General features: G+C 42.6%; 1 protein-coding gene across 1 annotated transcript; it reads right to left on the bottom strand.

Annotated features, from left to right (window-relative positions):
- Positions 1-13,885: 13,885 nt before the first annotated feature.
- LOC122561307 (uncharacterized) lies at positions 13,886-14,866 on the bottom strand. Its single transcript, XM_043712989.2, has 2 exons — positions 14,460-14,866; positions 13,886-14,269 (listed from the first exon to the last, which is right to left on the bottom strand). Exons 1-2 carry the CDS (start codon positions 14,783-14,785, stop codon positions 14,149-14,151), a joined length of 447 nt encoding a protein of 148 aa, XP_043568924.1. The 5' UTR covers positions 14,786-14,866; the 3' UTR covers positions 13,886-14,148.
- Positions 14,867-18,111: the final 3,245 nt, after the last annotated feature.

The following is an 18,111-nucleotide window of genomic DNA, read 5'->3' as shown; positions in this document are numbered from 1 at the left end:
TTGGACTGAAGGGTCTGTTTCCATGCTGTACAACTCTATGAGTCTATGACTATGTTGCTGGGAATGGAGGGTTTGAAATATAAAAATAGACTGGAAAAGTTGGGACTTTTTTGCTGAGTGCAGGAAGTTGAGGAGTGACCTTACAGTGGTTTATAAAATCATGAGGGGAATAGATACAGTGAATGACAAGGGTCTTTTCCCTAGGGTGGGGTGTTGAAAACTAGGGAGCATATTTTTAATGTGACAGCTGAAAGATTTAAAAAAGAATATGAAGGTCAGCTGTTTTACACAGGAAGCAGTTCGTGTATGTAACAAGCTGTCAGAGGAAGTGGTAGAGGTGGGTAAATTGTAACATTTTAGATTAGATTAGATTCCCTACAGTGCGGAACAGGCCCTTCGGCCCAACAAGTCCACACCGACCCTCTGAAGAGTAACCCACCCAAACCCGTTTCCCTCTGACTAATGCACCTAACACTATGGGCAATTTAGCATGGCCAATTCACCTAAGTTGAAACTTTATTGCTGGAACAGCACAGCAGGTCAGGCAGCATCCAGGGAACAGGAGATTCGATGTTTCGGGCACAGGCCCTTCTTCAGGAAAGAAGGGCCTGTGCCCGAAACGTCGAATCTCCTGTTCCCTAAATGCTGCCTGACCTGCTGTGCTGTTCCAGCAATAAAGTTTCAACCAATTCACCTAACCTGCACATCTTTGTGACTGTGGGAGGAAACCGGAGCATCCGGAAGAAACCCACGCAGACACAGGGAGAATGTGCAAACTCCACACAGGAATTGAACCTGGGACCCTGGTGCTGTGAGGCAGCAGTGCTAACTACTGAGCCACCGTGCCACCCCTTTAAATGGCATCTGGATGGGTGTATGAAGGGTTTAGAGGGATATGGTCCAAATGCTGGCAAATGGGACTATCTCAGTTTGGGATGTCTGGTCGGTGCAGACGAGTTGGACCGAAGAGTCTGTTTTTGTGCTGTATAACTCTATGACTCTATAAAATCTTCAAGTCTGGAACTCCCTTGACTATGCAGCAAATCTGACAGGTTTTGGACAGTAGAGGGCATCCCAGCTGAACCTTTCTTAGATTTATGTTGTTCATACACAGAGACACACCCTAGAAGCAGGGGCTATTAGAAAGATATCAGGATCAAGAACCTTAAGATCAAAATTTGAGACTGCTGTATCTTAGCTTACAGAGTCAAGTTGCCATGCTTCTTCACCTGCTTAGTCACTGAGGAAGTCGAATAGCTGGTTAACTTGCTTGGGTGTGTCAGATACTTTATGTTTTCATCATTGTAGAACATGCTTGGATTAGAGGCAGCAAACTCATAGAATCAAATTCTACCCCAGAATTTAAATCCATATTTTACATTGATGCTCTCAATGCAGTAATGAGCGCTGCATAGTCAGAGGAGCATCATTTGGAGCTATGCTATCCATTTTAGTTCAGCCCTGACCAATGCTCAATGCAAGAAATTCCCTGGCTTGAAGCCACAGTTCCAAATCTGGTTGAATGCTTTTATGTCTCTGTTTATTTGGCTGCTTTCAGTTGTTCATGGATACATTGATGTCATTATAGGGATGATGCTCTTGGTCAATGACTTTGTTTATGTTTTTCCAAAAATTCAACGAATGCATTTACTAGAACACGAATAAACTGTGGAAAAATTGACTTAGGAAGTGAGTAAATAAGTGCAGAGATGTTAGCCGGGAATTTGAGTGCAGTGCTTCTACATGAGAAGTATTTAAAGCAGATGTAGTTTTGCAGGGGGCCTTTCACCACAATCTAGAACAACTTGGTTTCATTATAACTAACCAGCTAACATTCTTCCACCTAGCAATGTTTTTGGGGGAAGAGCTTAAATATGAAAATTTGGCACTTTCTCATTATTTAAACTGATCTAGAAGTACTTAAATGACAATTTCACTCTTTCACTTTTCTGAAAGATACCTTTTGGAAAGAAAAGGGAATGATGTTGGGCAGTTAAGTAAATGGATGCCTTTCTAAGTGTCTTGGGAGCTTCAAATTCCTGTTCGGATTAATGTGGAATTAATGAGAGAGACTGAGGCACAGTGGGGAACAGTGAAAAAACAAACTTGTATTTATGTACAATGCAGCAGTACTTCACAGCCAATGGAATAACATTGGAAATCCAGTAGTCAATTTACTCAGAGCAAGTTCCCACCATATATAGTTCCTGATGGTTCCTTGAAAAAGACAGATGGAGGAAACTGGCTCCCTGCTTTACCTGAAAATAACTGATGAGGGATATTGCCTTCAGGTTTTGCAGGCAGAGATCTGAAGCACCTGGTGTGGTATACAGACTGAATTTCCTCTTCCCCAGTACCAGCAGTGAAGGCCACTACAGCAGAACAGCCCAGCCTCGTCCGAGGTTATCAACGGGGTTAAAGCAATTTCAACATCTGGAGGAATGGCACAGCATTTTAGGAAGGAGGTCAATGACCTTCTCCTCTCTGCCAGTGGAGGTGCCATGGCTTATGACACACTCACTCTATCTCCTCTGCTGTACCTATATCCCATGTAGGATACATGCTCTCCCACTCTATTACATGCAACATCTTCCCTCACTTTGTCGCCCACCCCAGCCCCCGATATCACGAACCCTGCAAGCCCTTTGTGCTGCCTATTCACTCACTCAGGACACCCCCTCCACCTGCACCCACAGTAATAACTGCACCATCCACTTTCATCTCCTTTAATACCTGCCTCTCCAGGTCGAAAGCAGCCTCCAATATAGCAGAGCAAAGTGGCATGCAAGCTGACTCTGACTGCCACTAGTGGCCGCCTGACCATGTCCAAGGCTACCGGCTAATATCAGAGGCTGTTGTTGACCGTGCTGGGACTACCTGAATGCAGTTGACTTGACTGAGGCCTGTTTACAGACATGACAAGTTTACTTCTTCCCGTCCCAGCATAAATGCTGCACCTTCCACACTTCATGTCAACTGTGATGAAGAGTCATCTGGACTCAAAACATTAGTTTGTTTTCTCTCCATGGGTGCTCCCTGATGCTATGATCTCCAGCATTTTTTTGTTTTCAGTACAGATTCCAGTAGCTGCAGTAATTTCCTCCTACATGAGCCTGGTATTTCTGGCTGAGGGGATGAAATGCAAAACGACATGACAAGGCAAGAATCCAGGTTTAGATTAGATTACTTACAGTGTGGAAACAGGCCCTTCGGCCCAACAAGTCCACACCGACCCGCCAAAGCACAACCCACCCATACCCCTACATTTACCCCTTTAACCTAACACTACGGGCAATTTAGCACGGCCAATTCACCTGACCTGCACATCTTTGGACTGTGGGAGGAAACCGGAGCACCCGGAGGAAACCCACGCAGACACGGGGAGAATGTGCAAACTCCACACAGTCAGTCACCTGAATCGGGAACTGAACCCGGGTCTCTGGCGCTGTGAGGCAGCAGTGCTAACCACTGTGCCACCGTGCCGCCGGAATGGTTGAGTGCTCTGAGAACAAGCAAAGAGCCTGGAAATATTGTCTGGCCTAGTTCTTGAGCTGGGTGCATGTGTCTTTATTGCACAGTGCCCTTGTTGCAGCATTACAAATAATAGTGTAGATCGAGGTGCAGCAGTGAAGAACAGAAGTGTACTAGAAGTGGATCGGAGATATGTCATGAAGGTTCTTAGAGGATGGCACATGTCAGATGCCAGTGTTTGTGGATGTGGGGTGCATGTGACCAGTGCCCCTGGAGCATGCCCTGAGACGTTGGTGCCCGGTGTCCAACATGGAAGCCCTTTGGAGCAAACGGACAGCTGAAATCGCCACAGACACCTGCTTTGGCTCTCATGCCAAATTTTCTCAACGTCTAGCTTGTATGCCATATTTGATAAGATAGAGGCCGAATATTAATGAGGTGAATTGAGATGTTAACAAGGTGTTTAGCAAACAACAAACACCCTTAATTGGCAATTCACCCCTGCCTAGTGAGAAACGCACCATGTCATGGAGCGAGATGCTCACGACATCAAAATTAGCCCTGCTGGACTTTTTGTTCGGTTACTTAGAAGCCTATAAGATCCCATCCATTATCTTTCAGATGAGATGTTAAACTAAATACTTTTTTGCCCTCTCATGGCACTATTTCAATGAAGGGCAGGGAAGTTATTTCTGGCATCATAGCCAATATTTATATCTCATCCAATATCACTAGAATGTATGATTATTTTATCACATTGCTGCTTGTAGATGTTTACCACATATAAATGGCTGCCATAGCTTCAATATTGATAGGAGGACCAGGTTTCAAAGATACATCATCAGCTGTAGAACATTGTCGGACATCCCAAAGTCAATAAAACTCTTTCTGAGTAGGGGCACAAGACTGATTAATCAATTTAAATTAAAATTTAGAGGAAGGATTCTACTTTACAAATAATAATGAGTTATGCGGCATAAAAACAGAGTGACAAAGGGAAAGAAAATCATTCTGATAGAAGCTGAAAGACCCCTTGCTAACCCAATATGTTGAGTGTTCCGCATAGGAGGAAGCCTTACAGGATGCTGTATCGGGGAAGGAGTTGAATAGTGTGGTGCTGGAAAAGCACAGCCGGTCAGGCAACATCCAAGAAGCAGGAGAATTGACGTTTCAGGCATAACCCCTTCTCAGGGTCTTACGCCTGAAACGCCGATTTTCTTGCTCCTCGGTTTCTGCCTGACCGACTGTGCTTTTCCAGGACCACACTCTTCAGCTCTGACCTCCAGCATCTGCAGTCCTCACTTTCTCCTGTATCAGGAAAACAGCCTAATTAGATAAGAACAGTAAGAGTTGGATAACAATCCAGGAAATAGTGGTTAAGGTTCAAGATAATGATAAGAGATGCAGATAGTACAAAGACTACTGTAATAGATTGAAGATAGAAACGACTGTAAGGATTGAGGATGGAGGTTGGACATATAGGCTGGTGAAAAACATGATGAAGAAATAGATAGCAGTGGTTAATATTTGATGAATGGTTCAATAGAAGTATTTTCCACTAAAAAATAAGAACACGCTGACCATAAATGAAATGCCACAGTTAAAGAATAGAGAATAATTAAATCTAAAGTAAAAATGAATTTAGAAATGACAGTAAAATTAAGATACATGTAAGGGGAAGCCAGATAAATGCATAACGGTGGAAGAAATAGAAGAAAGTGTTGATGGTATTAAATGAAGAATGGTGGGGGGCAGCTTCTGTGGAGCATAAAAACTGACATAGATCTGTCAGGCCGAATGGTCTATTTCTGCCTCAAATTTCGTGTAAAAGAAAGAATATTAAAAAGGGATGTTTGAAAAGTCGTTGAAAATACAATTTAATAGACAAAGAAGAAATATGACATGAAATAATTTATAAAAAACAGAAAGTTGTACCGATCTTAAAAGGTGAATTAATAAGATTGTAAGACGGTAAAGCAGAAGTAGATCATTCAGCCCATCTGGTCCCCCATTGAATGAGCTCATGTTTGATCTGATCATTAAGATGATGGGGCCATAAGACCATAAGATATAGGAACAGAATTAGGCCATTAGGCCCACCAAATCTGTTCCGCTATTCAATCATGTTTGATATGTTTCTCAACCCCAGTCTCCTGCCTTCTCCCTATAACCTTTGAACCCCTTACTAATCAAGAACCTATCTCTGTCTTAAATATACTTAATGACTTGGCCACCACAGTCTTCAGTAGCTATGAGTTCTACAGATTACCCACCTTGGCTGAAGAAATTCCTCCTTGTCTCAGTTCTAAAGGGCGGCACCTTCATTCTGAGGCTGTGCCCTCGGATCCCAGAGTCACCTACTAGTGGAAATATCTTCTCCATGTCCACTCTATCCAGGCTTTGCAGCATTCTGTCAATTTTAATGAGACCACCACCACTACCACTTCCTCAACACTACTTGTTCCTCCATCTATCTTTGTGTCATCTGCAAACCTAGCAACAATGTCCTCAGTTTCTTCATCCAGATCATTAACGTATAACACGAATAATTGAGGTAATAAGGTTGGCGTGTAATGGATATTGGTGTGCAACCTATCCTCAGAAATAGAAGCACTGAAGTCAAGGAAATTGTCAAGGATGGACCAGATGCACATTTTCTGTACAATTGCTCCCAGACTTGCTGAGTTTCTCCGGCATTCTCTGTGTTTATTGGTGATTATATTGATATGGCTGGAACACTGAATAAATATTTGGGCTTATTTTTGAAAATGAGGTTCACAAGGAGCACTGGCAACAGAAAAAAATTGTAAATTAATGTTATAAACTGTAAGGTAGAAAGAGACAAGAGTTATCAGACAAACAAGTTAATGACGCCAGATGGATAGTACCTTCAGATATTCAAGAAATCGCTTGTAGATACTCAAGAGCCCCTATACTTATAAACATTAAAAACCCAGTTACTCCTCATTCAACAAAGTGCAACTTTTTAAATGGTATTTCGCTGCGATGAATCGGGAAAATTTTCATCAACTCAGTGATGTCTTCAATATTGTGAATAAATTGCTGACAACATCTTCTGCATTACAATAACATTTGTGAACTTCAGAAGCACCTTCTAATTTCAAAGAAACCATGACAGTTAAGGTTGACAGTTTTATCGTTATTATTACTGCAAAAATTCAGGCTAATTTCTCAACATTTCATCAATGTGAAACATTAACTCTGTTTTGCTGTCCAAAGATGCTACCTGACCTGCTGTATAATTCTAGTGTATTCTGTTTCTATTTCAGGTTTCTAACATCTGCTGTATTTTGTCATGGTTACTCTGTACTTTGCCATGGTAATGTATCCGTACCCTCAGCCATCTTCTTTTAACAATGATGTAGTTTGTTCCTTTTTAAAGGTGTCTTGAATCAACAACCTTCTCAAGGAATTTTTCATTGTGTCCGTTGTACTGTTTGGAATTTCACTTTTCTCTAATCTCTTGCTCAAACTCGTAAATTCCTTACCTGTGTTGTTTTCAAATTTGTAATTTATTGTTTTTGCTTAAACCGCTTGATAATTTCCAGCATATCAACAAGTGCCTTCAATTTATAAGTAAGGGAGACATAAGCATTTCACTGAGTAAACTGGTGCTGTCTTGTTGATTGTTTTATTGGTTGATTGCAGATCACAATGCAAGTTGGTGTTATGCAGTTATTTTTGTTGAGTAAGTGTATTGCGAGATAAGGAACAGAGATAAATAAATTCTGCTATGCTGTAACTGAATTGTGGATAAGTTTGAGAAGTTGTAATTGAATTGTGCAAAGGTTTGAGGAGTTGAATGAACTATGCCTGCTCTTAATGCCAGACTTAGAAAGAAATTGCTTGAGTATTTTCTAATAAAAGTCCTATTTCCTTTTAATAGTCATAGGAACTTTAAATGATAAATAAGTCAGGCCCATCTGATTCTCCCATCGTAGTAATCACATGGTACAAACACGACAGAGGTGTTGACTATTCACAGTAAACAGCCTCAACTAATAAGCCCATGGCAGACACAGACTGAATGGTGGTCTGTTTTGGGAACCATAGATTCCTCTTATCACCCTCCCCAAAGAAAATCAGAATTCCTTTCATATTATTTCTCAATTACCATTCACTTTATCCCTATACTACTATTTGCTGAATTAAAGAAATATATTTTGCATTTGAATGCATTTTCTTTCAGTGCTCCTTGCACATTTTCCCCATGTCTGATTGGGTTTCCTCCAGGTGCTCCGGTTTCCTCCCACAATCCAGGATGTGCAGGTTAGGTGAATTGGCCATGCTAAATTGCCCTTAGTGTTCGGTGCATTAGTCAGAGGGAAATGGATCTGGGTGGGTTGCTCTTCGGAGGGTCGATGTGGACTTGTTGGGCCAAATGGCCTGTTTCCACACTATAGAGAATCTAATCTAATCTAATCTTCCACTGTCTCGACAGGGTTCTTCTTCCATGGTTTGGCAACTTCACTCTCTTGTACTTCCACAGGTTTTTAATTTAGCCATATCCCTTTTTTTTCCACTATATGCAAGTTAGGAGTGTGATGAAATACCCTCCACTTGCCTGGATGAATGCACTTCCAATAACACTCAAGATGCTTGACACCATCCAGGACAAAGTCGCCTGCTTGATTAGCACCATATCCATCAGCATTCATTCCCTCTACCATTGCAGTTCAGCATTAGCAGTATGTACTATCTGTAAGATGCACTGCAAACATTCACCAAAAATCCTCAGCAAGCACCTTCCAAACCCACGACCACGTCCATCTAGAAAGACAGAGTGACTTGGAAAGATATCACTGTTCCTTCAGTGTAACTGGGCCAAAATCCTAGAATTTCTTTCCTCAGGGAAACCTGTACAGCAAGTGTTCAAGAAAGCAGCTCATCACCACGTTCTCAAGGGTTATTAGAGATGGGTAATAAATGCTGGCAAACTGAAAGTTAAGTTTCCTTGACACTATACTCATCAAACACTCCTAGGGCAGGGTACAGCATGGGGTTAGATTCAATGTAAAGCTCACTCTTCTCTTTAAAATTGACAGTCAAGCTCTGTCTCCACTTGCCCCATCAATACACCTAGGACAGAGACAGCACAATGTTAGTTATAGGATAAAGCTCTTTCTGCATTTTAAAAAGTGAAATTAAAGCTTCCTCTGCTGTTTTAAACTGAAAGTAAAGTAAACACTATACTATTCCCCATCAAACATTCCCAGAATAGCAACAGCATGGAATAAGATACAGAGTACAGCTTTGTCTACTCTTTTTAAACTAAATGTAGTGCCCCTTGACACGGTGGCAAAAATGAGGATTGCAGCTGCCAGAGATTAGAGTCGAGAGTGTGGTGCTGGAAAATCACAGCATCCGAGGAGCAGGAGAATTGATTTATCGGGCAAAAGCCCATCAAATGCTCCCAGGACAGGGACAGCACAGGGTTAGATACAGAGCAAAGCTACCTCTATACTGTCTCCATCAAACAGTCCAGGATACGGACAACATTAGGTTAGACACAGAATAAAACATCCTCTGGACCCGGAAGCACCTGGACGAATACATGAATAGGAAGGAAATTGAGGGATACAGAAGACAGTTTTAGTATAGAAGGGCAAAATGTGTTGATGCAGGTTTGGAGGGCCGAAGGGCCTGTTCCTGTGATGTACTGTTCTTTGTTTTTTGTTCTTATACACTGAAAGTAAAGATCACTTCAAATTGTCTTCATTAAACACTCCCAGGACAGGATCAGAGTTAGATACAAAGTAAAGTTACCCGGATAATGTCCTCATCAAATGCTCCAGGATAGGTACAGCATGGGGTTAGATAGAGAGCAAAGCTTCCTCTCCAATTTTAAATTGAAAGTAAGGCTTCTTCAGCACTGTCACCATCCAACACTCCCAGGACAGGTACAGAATAGGGTTAGGTACAGAATAAAGCTCTAACTACGCTGTCCTCTTCAAATACTCTCAGGAAAGATTAAGCTCAGGGTTAGATACAGAGTAAATCGCTCTCTACACTGTTCCCATCAAATACTCCCAGTACAGGTACAGCAAGGGATTAGATATGGAGTAAAGCTACCTCTACACTGACTCTATCGTATGCTTTTAGGGCAGAATGGGCAAGGGGTTAGATGCAGAGCAAAGGTCTCCCTGCGCTGTCCCCATCAAACACCTAGGAAAGGTACTGAATAATGTTTTCTATGTGCTGCCCTGTTGGACTGCCAGTTTTCAGATGAGTTGTTAAACTGAGGCTCCATATACCCACTCAAGCGGATGTAAAAGATGCCGTGATACTATTTTGAGGAAATCCTAGCCAACATTGGATAATAAAATTAATTTATTATTCATCAGCTTTTAATGTTTAAGCAGATTTAATATTTTCCCTTAACCATGCCATAAAAACTGATTATCTGGTCATTATGAGATTGCTATTTGTGGATGCTTGGCATGTGTGAATTGTCTGCAGTGTTTCCAGCAACACAACACCATGCACTTCACAGGTATGTCATAGACTGTTATATCTTTGCTGGAGCCCAAAATGGGGCTATTCAGCCCAATTGATCTAGGCTGGCAGTTCTACGCCACACAAGGATGGAAGGGAATTTGTTAACTGCGTATAATGAAAGTTTCTTGTTCAGCATGTGGATGAACCTACTACAGAAGGAACAAAACTTGACCTTCTCTTGAGAAATAAGGCATGGCATGTAACTGAGGTGTTAGTGGGGGAGCACTTTGGGGCCAGTGATCATAATTCTGTTAGTTTTAAAATAGTTATGGAAAAAGGCAGACCTATTCTAAAAGTTAAAGTTCTAAATTGGAATAAGATCAATTTTGATGCTATTATGCAAAAACTTTCAAAAATTGATTGGGAGAGGCTATTTGCTGGTAAAGGTATAGTTGGAAAGTGGGAGTTCTTTAAAAATGAAATAACTAGAGTCCAGAGGCAGTATGTTCCTATTAGCTTGAAGGTCAAGGCTGGTAGATGTAGAGAATGATCATAGAAGAATCCCTACAGTGTAGAAGCAGGCCATTCAGCTCATCAAGTCCACCTTGATCCTTCAAAGAACATCCCAGCCACACTCACCCCCGACCCTATCCCTGCATTTCACATAGCTATCCCACCTAACCTGCACACTATGGTACAACTGAGCATGGCCAATCCACCTAACTTGCACATCTTTGACTGAGCACCGGAAGGAAATTCAATGCAGACACAGGGAGATTGTGCAACAGGCAGATTCCACATAGACAGTCACCCCAGGCTTGAATCAAAGCCGGGTCCCTGGTGCTGTGAGGCAGCAGTGCTAGAATGCCGGGTGATTAGAGACGTTGAGGCTCTGGTCAAGAAAAAGGAGGCATATGGCAGATATAGACAGCTGGTTTCAAGTAGTCCCTTGAGGAGGTATAAGGGCAGTAGGAGTATACTCAAAGGGGGAAATCAGGCAGGCAAAAAGGGAACATGAGACAGTTTTGGCAAATAGGGTTAAGGAGAATTACATTAAGGGCAAAATACATTAAGGGCAAAAGAGTAACTTGGGAGAGAATAGGGCCCCTTAAAAATCAACAAGGCCACCTATGTGTGGAACCGCAGGAGATGGGTGAGATTCTAAATGTGTGTTTTGCATCAGTTTTTACTGTGAGGAAGGATATGAAAGCTAGAGAACCTGGAGAAATAACCAGTGATATCTTGAAAAGTGTCCATATTATAGAGGAGGAGGTGCTAGACATCCTAAAATGCATAACAATGGATAAATCCCTGGGACCTGATCAGGTGTATCCCAGAAACTTGTGGGAAGCCAGGAAAGTGATTGCTGGGCTTCTTGCTGAATCCCACACAGACAGTTGGACAAAAGTAGAATTAAACCTGGGTCCCTGGCACTGTGTGGCAGCAGTGCTAACCACTGAGCTAGTGTTTGTTTATGGTTTTGATTATATATCTCACTACAAAAAAATGGATATGCAGAATGCCTAAAATGCTACTGAATTCAACAAAAGATCACACACAGTCACTGAAGAGCTTATGCTTGAAACATCAGGTCTTCTGCTCCTCGGATGCTGCCTGACCTGTTGCGCTTTTCCAGCACCACACTTTTGACTCTGATCTCCAGCATCTGCAGTCCTCATTTTCTCCTAGGGTAGTGCAGAAGACATTGAGCTCTGTTGGTCAGTGCATTGAGTACAAGATGTCACATTGCAGCTAAACACTTTTGAATACTGTGTTCAACTCTAGTCTCTCTGCTACAGGAAATATGTTGTTAAACTGAAAGGGTGTCACAAAGATTTACAAGGATGTTGCCAGAGCTGGACGGTTTGAGCTACAGGGAGAGACTGAGGCTATTTTCCCTAGAACATCGGAGGCTGTGGAGTGATCTTATAGAAGATTATAAAAATCATGATTTTTATGGACGGTGGATAGGGTGAATAGCCAAGGTCTTGAGTGGGGGAATCCAAAGCTAGAGGGCGTAAGGTTTCAGATGATTTGGTATGCTTTCCTTTATTGGTCAGAGTATTGAATATAGGAGTTGGTAGGTCATGTTGCAGCTGTATATGACATTGGCTAGGCCACTTTTGGAATATTGTGTGCAATTCTGGTCTCCTTCGTATCAGAAGCATGTTGTGAAACTTACAAGGATGTTGCCTGGGTTGGAGGATTTGAGCTATAGGGAGATGCTGAATAGGCTGGGGCTGTATTGCCTGGAGCATCGGAGGCTGAGGGGTGACCGTATAGAGGTTAACAAAATCATGAGGGACATGGATAGGATAAATAGGCAAATTCTTTTCTCTGGGGGTGGGGGAGTCCATTACTAGAGGGCATAGGTTTGGGGGTGAGAAGGAAAAGATATAAAAGGGACTTAAGGGGGAACCTTTTTCACACAGAGGGTGGTGTGTTTATAGAATGAGCTGCCAGAGGAAGTGGTGGAAGCTGGTGCAATTACTGCATTTAAAAGGCATCTGGATGGATATATGATTAGGAAGGCTTTGGAAGGATATGGGCCAAGTGCTGGCAAATGGGACTAGATTAGGTTAGGATAGCTGGTCGGCCTAACTAGGTTGGACCAAAGGGTCTGTTTCCGTGCTGTATATCTCTATGACTCTTTATAAAAGGGACTGAAGGGACAACCTTTTCACGCAGAGGATGGTCCATGTATGGAACCACCTGCCAGAGGAAGTGGTGGAGAGACAAAAAACCGCAGATGCTGGAATCCAAAGTAGACAGGCAGGAGGCTGGAAGAATACAGCAAGTCAGGCAGCACCAGGAGATAGAGAAGTTTTAGGTGTAACCCTTCTTGAGGACTGTGGTGGAGGCTGGTATAACTACAATATTTAAAAGGCATCTAGATGGGTATATGAATAGTGAGGATTTAGGGGGATATTGGCCAAGTGCTGGTATGATGCTTGGCTTCAGAAGTTATGAGGAGAGATTATACAAATTAGGCCTGTTTTCTGTCGAATTTAGAAGGTTCTAGGGTGATTTGATCAAAGTCTTCAAGACAATTACAGGAAGACAGGACAGATATAACTATTTCAACTGGTTTGAAGTTCTGCAACCAGAGACATAGTCTAAAAATTAAGCCTAGCCCATTCAGGAGAGATGTTAGGAAAAACTTCTACACACAAAAGGGTTTGGAATTCTCTTCCAGAAGCAGCAGTTGATGCTCGATGAGTTAATTTTAAACCTGAGATAAATTCATGTTAAGCAAAGGTGTTAAGGAACAAAAATAGAAATTATTGGAGAAACTCAGCAGGTCTGATAGCATCAATGGAGAGAATGCAGAGTTCATGTTTCCAGTGCAGGATGCTCCTTCAGAACTTCAGCTTTTGGTTCAGAGTTCTATCATCTGCAGTTCTTCATTTTATTTAAAGGTATTAAGGGATAAAGGCAAGTAGTCACCAATCAGCCAAGGTCTCATGGAATGGTGGAACAGGAACATAGTTCAGATGTAAATATATATTTCAAATGTTCGATTTTAAATAGGCACCCTTACCTGGTCTGACCTACAGGTGACAGCAATGTAGATGACTGTGCTGAAGGCCTTACCAAAACCACCCACATAAATAATTAATTTTTACAAATGGAACTGTACTATGGGGATAAGTAGGACCCTAACATAACCAGAGTGAGTGCTCCCAAAGACTTAGTCCACCTGCTAAATAGCGCACAGAATGGTGAACTGGCTTATTTCCCCCTACACCTTTCCTTCTGGGACTAGAGCAAAAACCATTCCCCGCCCCCCACCCCATACACCTCGAAGCCAGGTGGGTGATGAGAAGATTGAAAAACTTTCCAAATTTGATCCTAACACTTAACAGATAACGCGTTCATGTTCGGGGGGGGGGGGGGGGATGCAGAATTCCCCCTACATCTCACCGACCCCAAAATAAGAGCCACACAAGATACGTTGAATTTTTTTTCTGACAAATTTATTGAAATGCAGAAAACATGTAACGGAACGTAATCGGTCATCCAAAAGATACTTTTTTAGTGTTTCAATTTTAAATAATAAAAAAATTACAAAGCCGAACAGACAAACGTTTCATATCCGAAACGAAACAAATGCAGTCGATTCATCTCCCAGCAAGTTGCAGTCAATTGTTTGTTTAATTTGGTGCAAATTAACGACGAGGAATTTTGCAGCAGACTCCATAAACAACAATCCTCGTTTTACAGCAGTTTTCTGAAGGATTTCTTAGCAATTAGTCTTTTTCGCTTAATCTTGCTCCTTTGCGATCGTTCCACGCTGCCGCTGGATTCGTACTCAGAACCCTTTCCTCCATCCTTGATACTGGGAGAACATGGATGAGAATGTTTATATATAAAAAACATTGCAGAAACAAACACGAAATGTGTGTTAAAAAAAGCCACGGGTTTCAAAGCGATGCAAATGCGTTGGGGGGAAATTGAGGTAGTTGTTTTTAAAATAGAAAGCACAGGGTCCCCAGTTTCTTTTCTTTAAAAATAGTGCAAATAATTACCGCAGTCTGTTAAAGGCTTTCATCCAGAGCAGCCCCAGGAATTCTGCCCCAGTTTTATGGTGCTGGAAGAATAGCTGCGTCTTCCTGGATTTGAGCTCCATCAGAGCCTGTGCCATGTCCTGGTCCCCGTGCTTCTCCTTCTCCCAGATGATCCTTGCCCGCTCCTCGGCGTTCTCGTCCCCACTCTTCCTGAACAGCGCTTGCATCTGTCCCAGGTCCACGTCCTGGAAGATGTTGGCCGAGGCTTTCTTGCGGGACTTGCGGACCCACCTGCTATTGCCATACCAAGCCGGGCAGACGGGGCACGGAGCGGTGTTAGGCTCCATCCGGCAAGCCAGCTGGTCGCTACCGGTGAACAAACGAGCTCCAACCGCCCGTGCCCTGCCCTTGTTCTGCTGCGATCCACTCAGAGCTGCTTCCAGCCGGTCTACTTTTTATATGGAGTGTGTGTGTGTGTGTGTGCACGTGGGGGAGGGGGAACAGCTGATCCCCGGAACGGAGTGTAACAACCAGAATGATTGACAGGTAGCTCCCGGTGACTGATAGCCACGTCCACCAATCAGCCATGGTATCCATTGTCACCTCCTGGCTGATGGACGTCGCCAAAAGCCAATGGAACAAGGGAGATCGCCCTCAGGAGGCGGGCCTGCAGTTCGGGGTGGGACGGATAGGCTGAGCCTGGGCCGCCTGTCAATCAAACCTCCAAGACGGTGGATGATGTAACCTCGAGACACAAGCCTTGCTTTTGGCACAGATGAAAAGGGAAGCCTATCTGGTTTGAGCTGGATCTTTGCAGGGATGATTTGCAGTGACTGTACTAACAATTGCTGCAATAGGGAATTTTTGCTTTATTTCAGGAGCAGTGAGCGAATTCTAAACAGGAAATTTGTTCCTCACCATTTCACGGGTCGTTGTGTTTGTTTAAAACAATCCCTGAATAGAATTTTATTTGTCTTTTTATGACATTTACAAAAAAACTTAAGAAATGTTTGGAGGGATATGGGCCAAGCACAGGCAGGTAGGATTAGTTTAGTTTGAGATTATGATCGGCATGGACTGGTTGGACCGAAGGGTGTTTCCGTGCTGTATGTATGAATATGACTCTAAATTAGTAGGAACATGGGAACAAGAGTGGGTCATTCAGCCCCTGGAGTCAATTCTGCGATTCAATGAGATCATAGATGATCAGTGGTCTAAAGCCATATACCTGTCTCTGGTCAATATCCCTTCTCTGGCCAATATCCCTTAATACTTTTGCTTAAAATATAATCTCAGATTTAAAATTACAATTTGATCTAGCATCCACTGCTGTTTGCAGGAGAGTTCCAAACATCTATCACCCGTTGTGTGTAGAAGTACTTTGTAACAATTCTCTGAACTGTCTAGCCCTAATTCTAAGATTATGCCCTCTCGTTCTAAAATCCCCAACCAGACGATATAATTTAACTTTATTCGTCTTTCCCTGTTAATATACGCTTATGCTGATACTTTTGTGGGTTGCAGTTCCTCCAGCAGTAACTGCAAAGCCTTGTGCTTCACATGGGTGAGGCATGACAGTCTGAGTCACCAGTTAAAGTTTCACGTTTTAGGATAAAGGAAGTGGAGAAGAGGGGGTTGATTGCAAATTGTTGAACTCTATCAGGTTAGACTTTCAATATGTTCCCAGCAAGACCATATCACATGCCTAACCATCATTGCCTTTGTCTCATCATTGCTAGCTTAGGTCCTTCTGTCCCCTTCAAGAAGCTCCTTAAACCTGCAATCCTTTGGATCCACAGAAAAAGCTGCAATCTGTCCAACTCTGGTCCCTTCTTTATCTCACCTTTTCTTTTTGGAGTTGAGCCTAGAGTTACCTAGGATTTAAACTCTAGAATTCTAACATTAACCCTCTCTGCTTCTCACTGCACACTTAGAAGGCTGATTGAAACCTACCTCTGACCAAGCTTTGGGTCACCTGCTCTCAAGTCTCTTTCTTTGGTACAGTGTCCACATTTCTCAATGTTATCCTCCTGAGTGCTGCTGTGCCAAGTTTCCATCAAGCTAAAGGCACGAGGCAATGCAAATTGTTAATGCAATGAGGTTAATAACCTGATATTTGCAACCCTCTGATTCTAACAGTTGTTGCCTGCGCTGAGTTTGGTCAGTCAACAGGACATGCTTGTCAGTTTGACTTTAGTACCATCAATCAATTGACTCATTTGAGTCATTGAGCAGCTGTGCAAATTACTTATACAGTTTAGACATTTTTACATTTGGCTTCATCCAGTAATGTATGACAGGGATAAGACCAAGTGGAACAAGTGATGGGTCTATGTTAGTTAAGGGATTATTGGGTGAGGTACTTGACTAGGAACAAGTAATCAATGTGGTGAAGTTTTGTGATGTGTAAGCTGAAATAAAACTCTGACTAGAAAAGTGCCTAGCTCCGTCTCAACAACATTTAACCCTTGGTGTTTAATACACGCTACTTCAGATTAACAAGTGACTGTATCCACATTCTGAAAATACATTTTTCTGCTCAGAATGGAACTGTGGATTCTACATTGTTAGACTTTTAACATTGAGACAGAATTTTGAAAAATACTGTGATAAAGGTCAGAAGAATATGATATTGAAAACATCATGGTCAGATTAAGATTGGTTAATATTTCTTTATATTAATTTCACTACAATCATGCATCACTCTCCTTCATTACTGGCCAAGGCTGAACCAGACAGTTCACAACCTTGGGGTTATAATTGATCCTAAGGTGAGCTTCTGATCACATTTCTCTGCCATCACCAAGACTAACAATTTTCACCTCCATAATATAGTCTTGTTGTATGCCTGCCTCAGCACATCCAATCTGCTGCTAAAAAAGCCTCATGCATATCTTTATACCTCCAAAGCATCCCTGGCCTGTTTTGAGACAATTCCTGTGAAATTAGATTAGATTTCCTACAGTATGGAAACAGGCCCTTCGGCCCAACAAGTCCACACCAACCCTCCAAAGAGCAACCCACCCACCCAGACCTATTCCCCTGACTAATGTATCTAACACTATGGGCAATTTCGCATGACCAATTCATCTAACCTGCACATCTTTGGATTGTGGGAGGAATCCAGAGCACCCGGAGTAAACCCACGCAGACACAGGGAGAACATAGGAGAAAGTGACAACTGCAGATGCTGGAGATCAGAGCTGAAGAAGGGCTTATGCCTGAAACATCAATTCTCATGCTCCTTGGATGCTGCCTGACCTGCTGTGCTTTTCCAGCAATACATTTTTCAACAGGGAGAACATGCAACTCCACACAGGTAGTCACCCGAGGTGGGAATTGAACCTGGGTCCCTGGTGCTGTGAGGCAGCAGTGCCAACCACTGAGCCACCGTGCCACCCTTAATCTTGGCATCATCCAAAGCACAGCCCCACCCCTGTCCTAATTCATGTTCTGGTCAGCCATCAGTCCACAGTGGCTCATAGTTAAGAATTTTAGAATTCTCACCCGAGTTTTCAAACCTGTCTATAGTTTCACCACCTGCGTGGCTGTACAGCTGCAGTGAGATTGGCGTGCTGGTACCACTCGCAGTATGACATCCTATTGGGGAACACTCTGCCAAACATGGACCTTGGAGGTCTGTGCAGATGAAAACAAAATTAATGGAATGCTG

The sequence above is a fragment of the Chiloscyllium plagiosum genome, unplaced genomic scaffold (genome assembly GCF_037043375.1).
Source record: "Chiloscyllium plagiosum isolate Xiang-an unplaced genomic scaffold, Cpla_swu_hap1 HiC_scaffold_22, whole genome shotgun sequence".
In the NCBI taxonomy this organism is placed as follows: Eukaryota; Metazoa; Chordata; class Chondrichthyes; order Orectolobiformes; family Hemiscylliidae; genus Chiloscyllium; species Chiloscyllium plagiosum.
Note: the sequence above shows the minus strand (reverse complement) of the source record. Positions and strands in the feature narration are given on the sequence as shown.

What these genes read in the sequence shown, in the direction of transcription:
- LOC122561307 (XM_043712989.2), bottom strand. Translation starts at nt 14,785, where the DNA reads ATGGAGCCTAACACCGCTCCGTGCCCCGTCTGCCCGGCTTGGTATGGC. An exon ending in AAAGCCTTTAACAGACTGCG is followed by an intron (nt 14,270 to 14,459) that starts GTAATTATTTGC and finishes ATGTTCTCCCAG; the next exon opens with TATCAAGGATGGAGGAAAGG.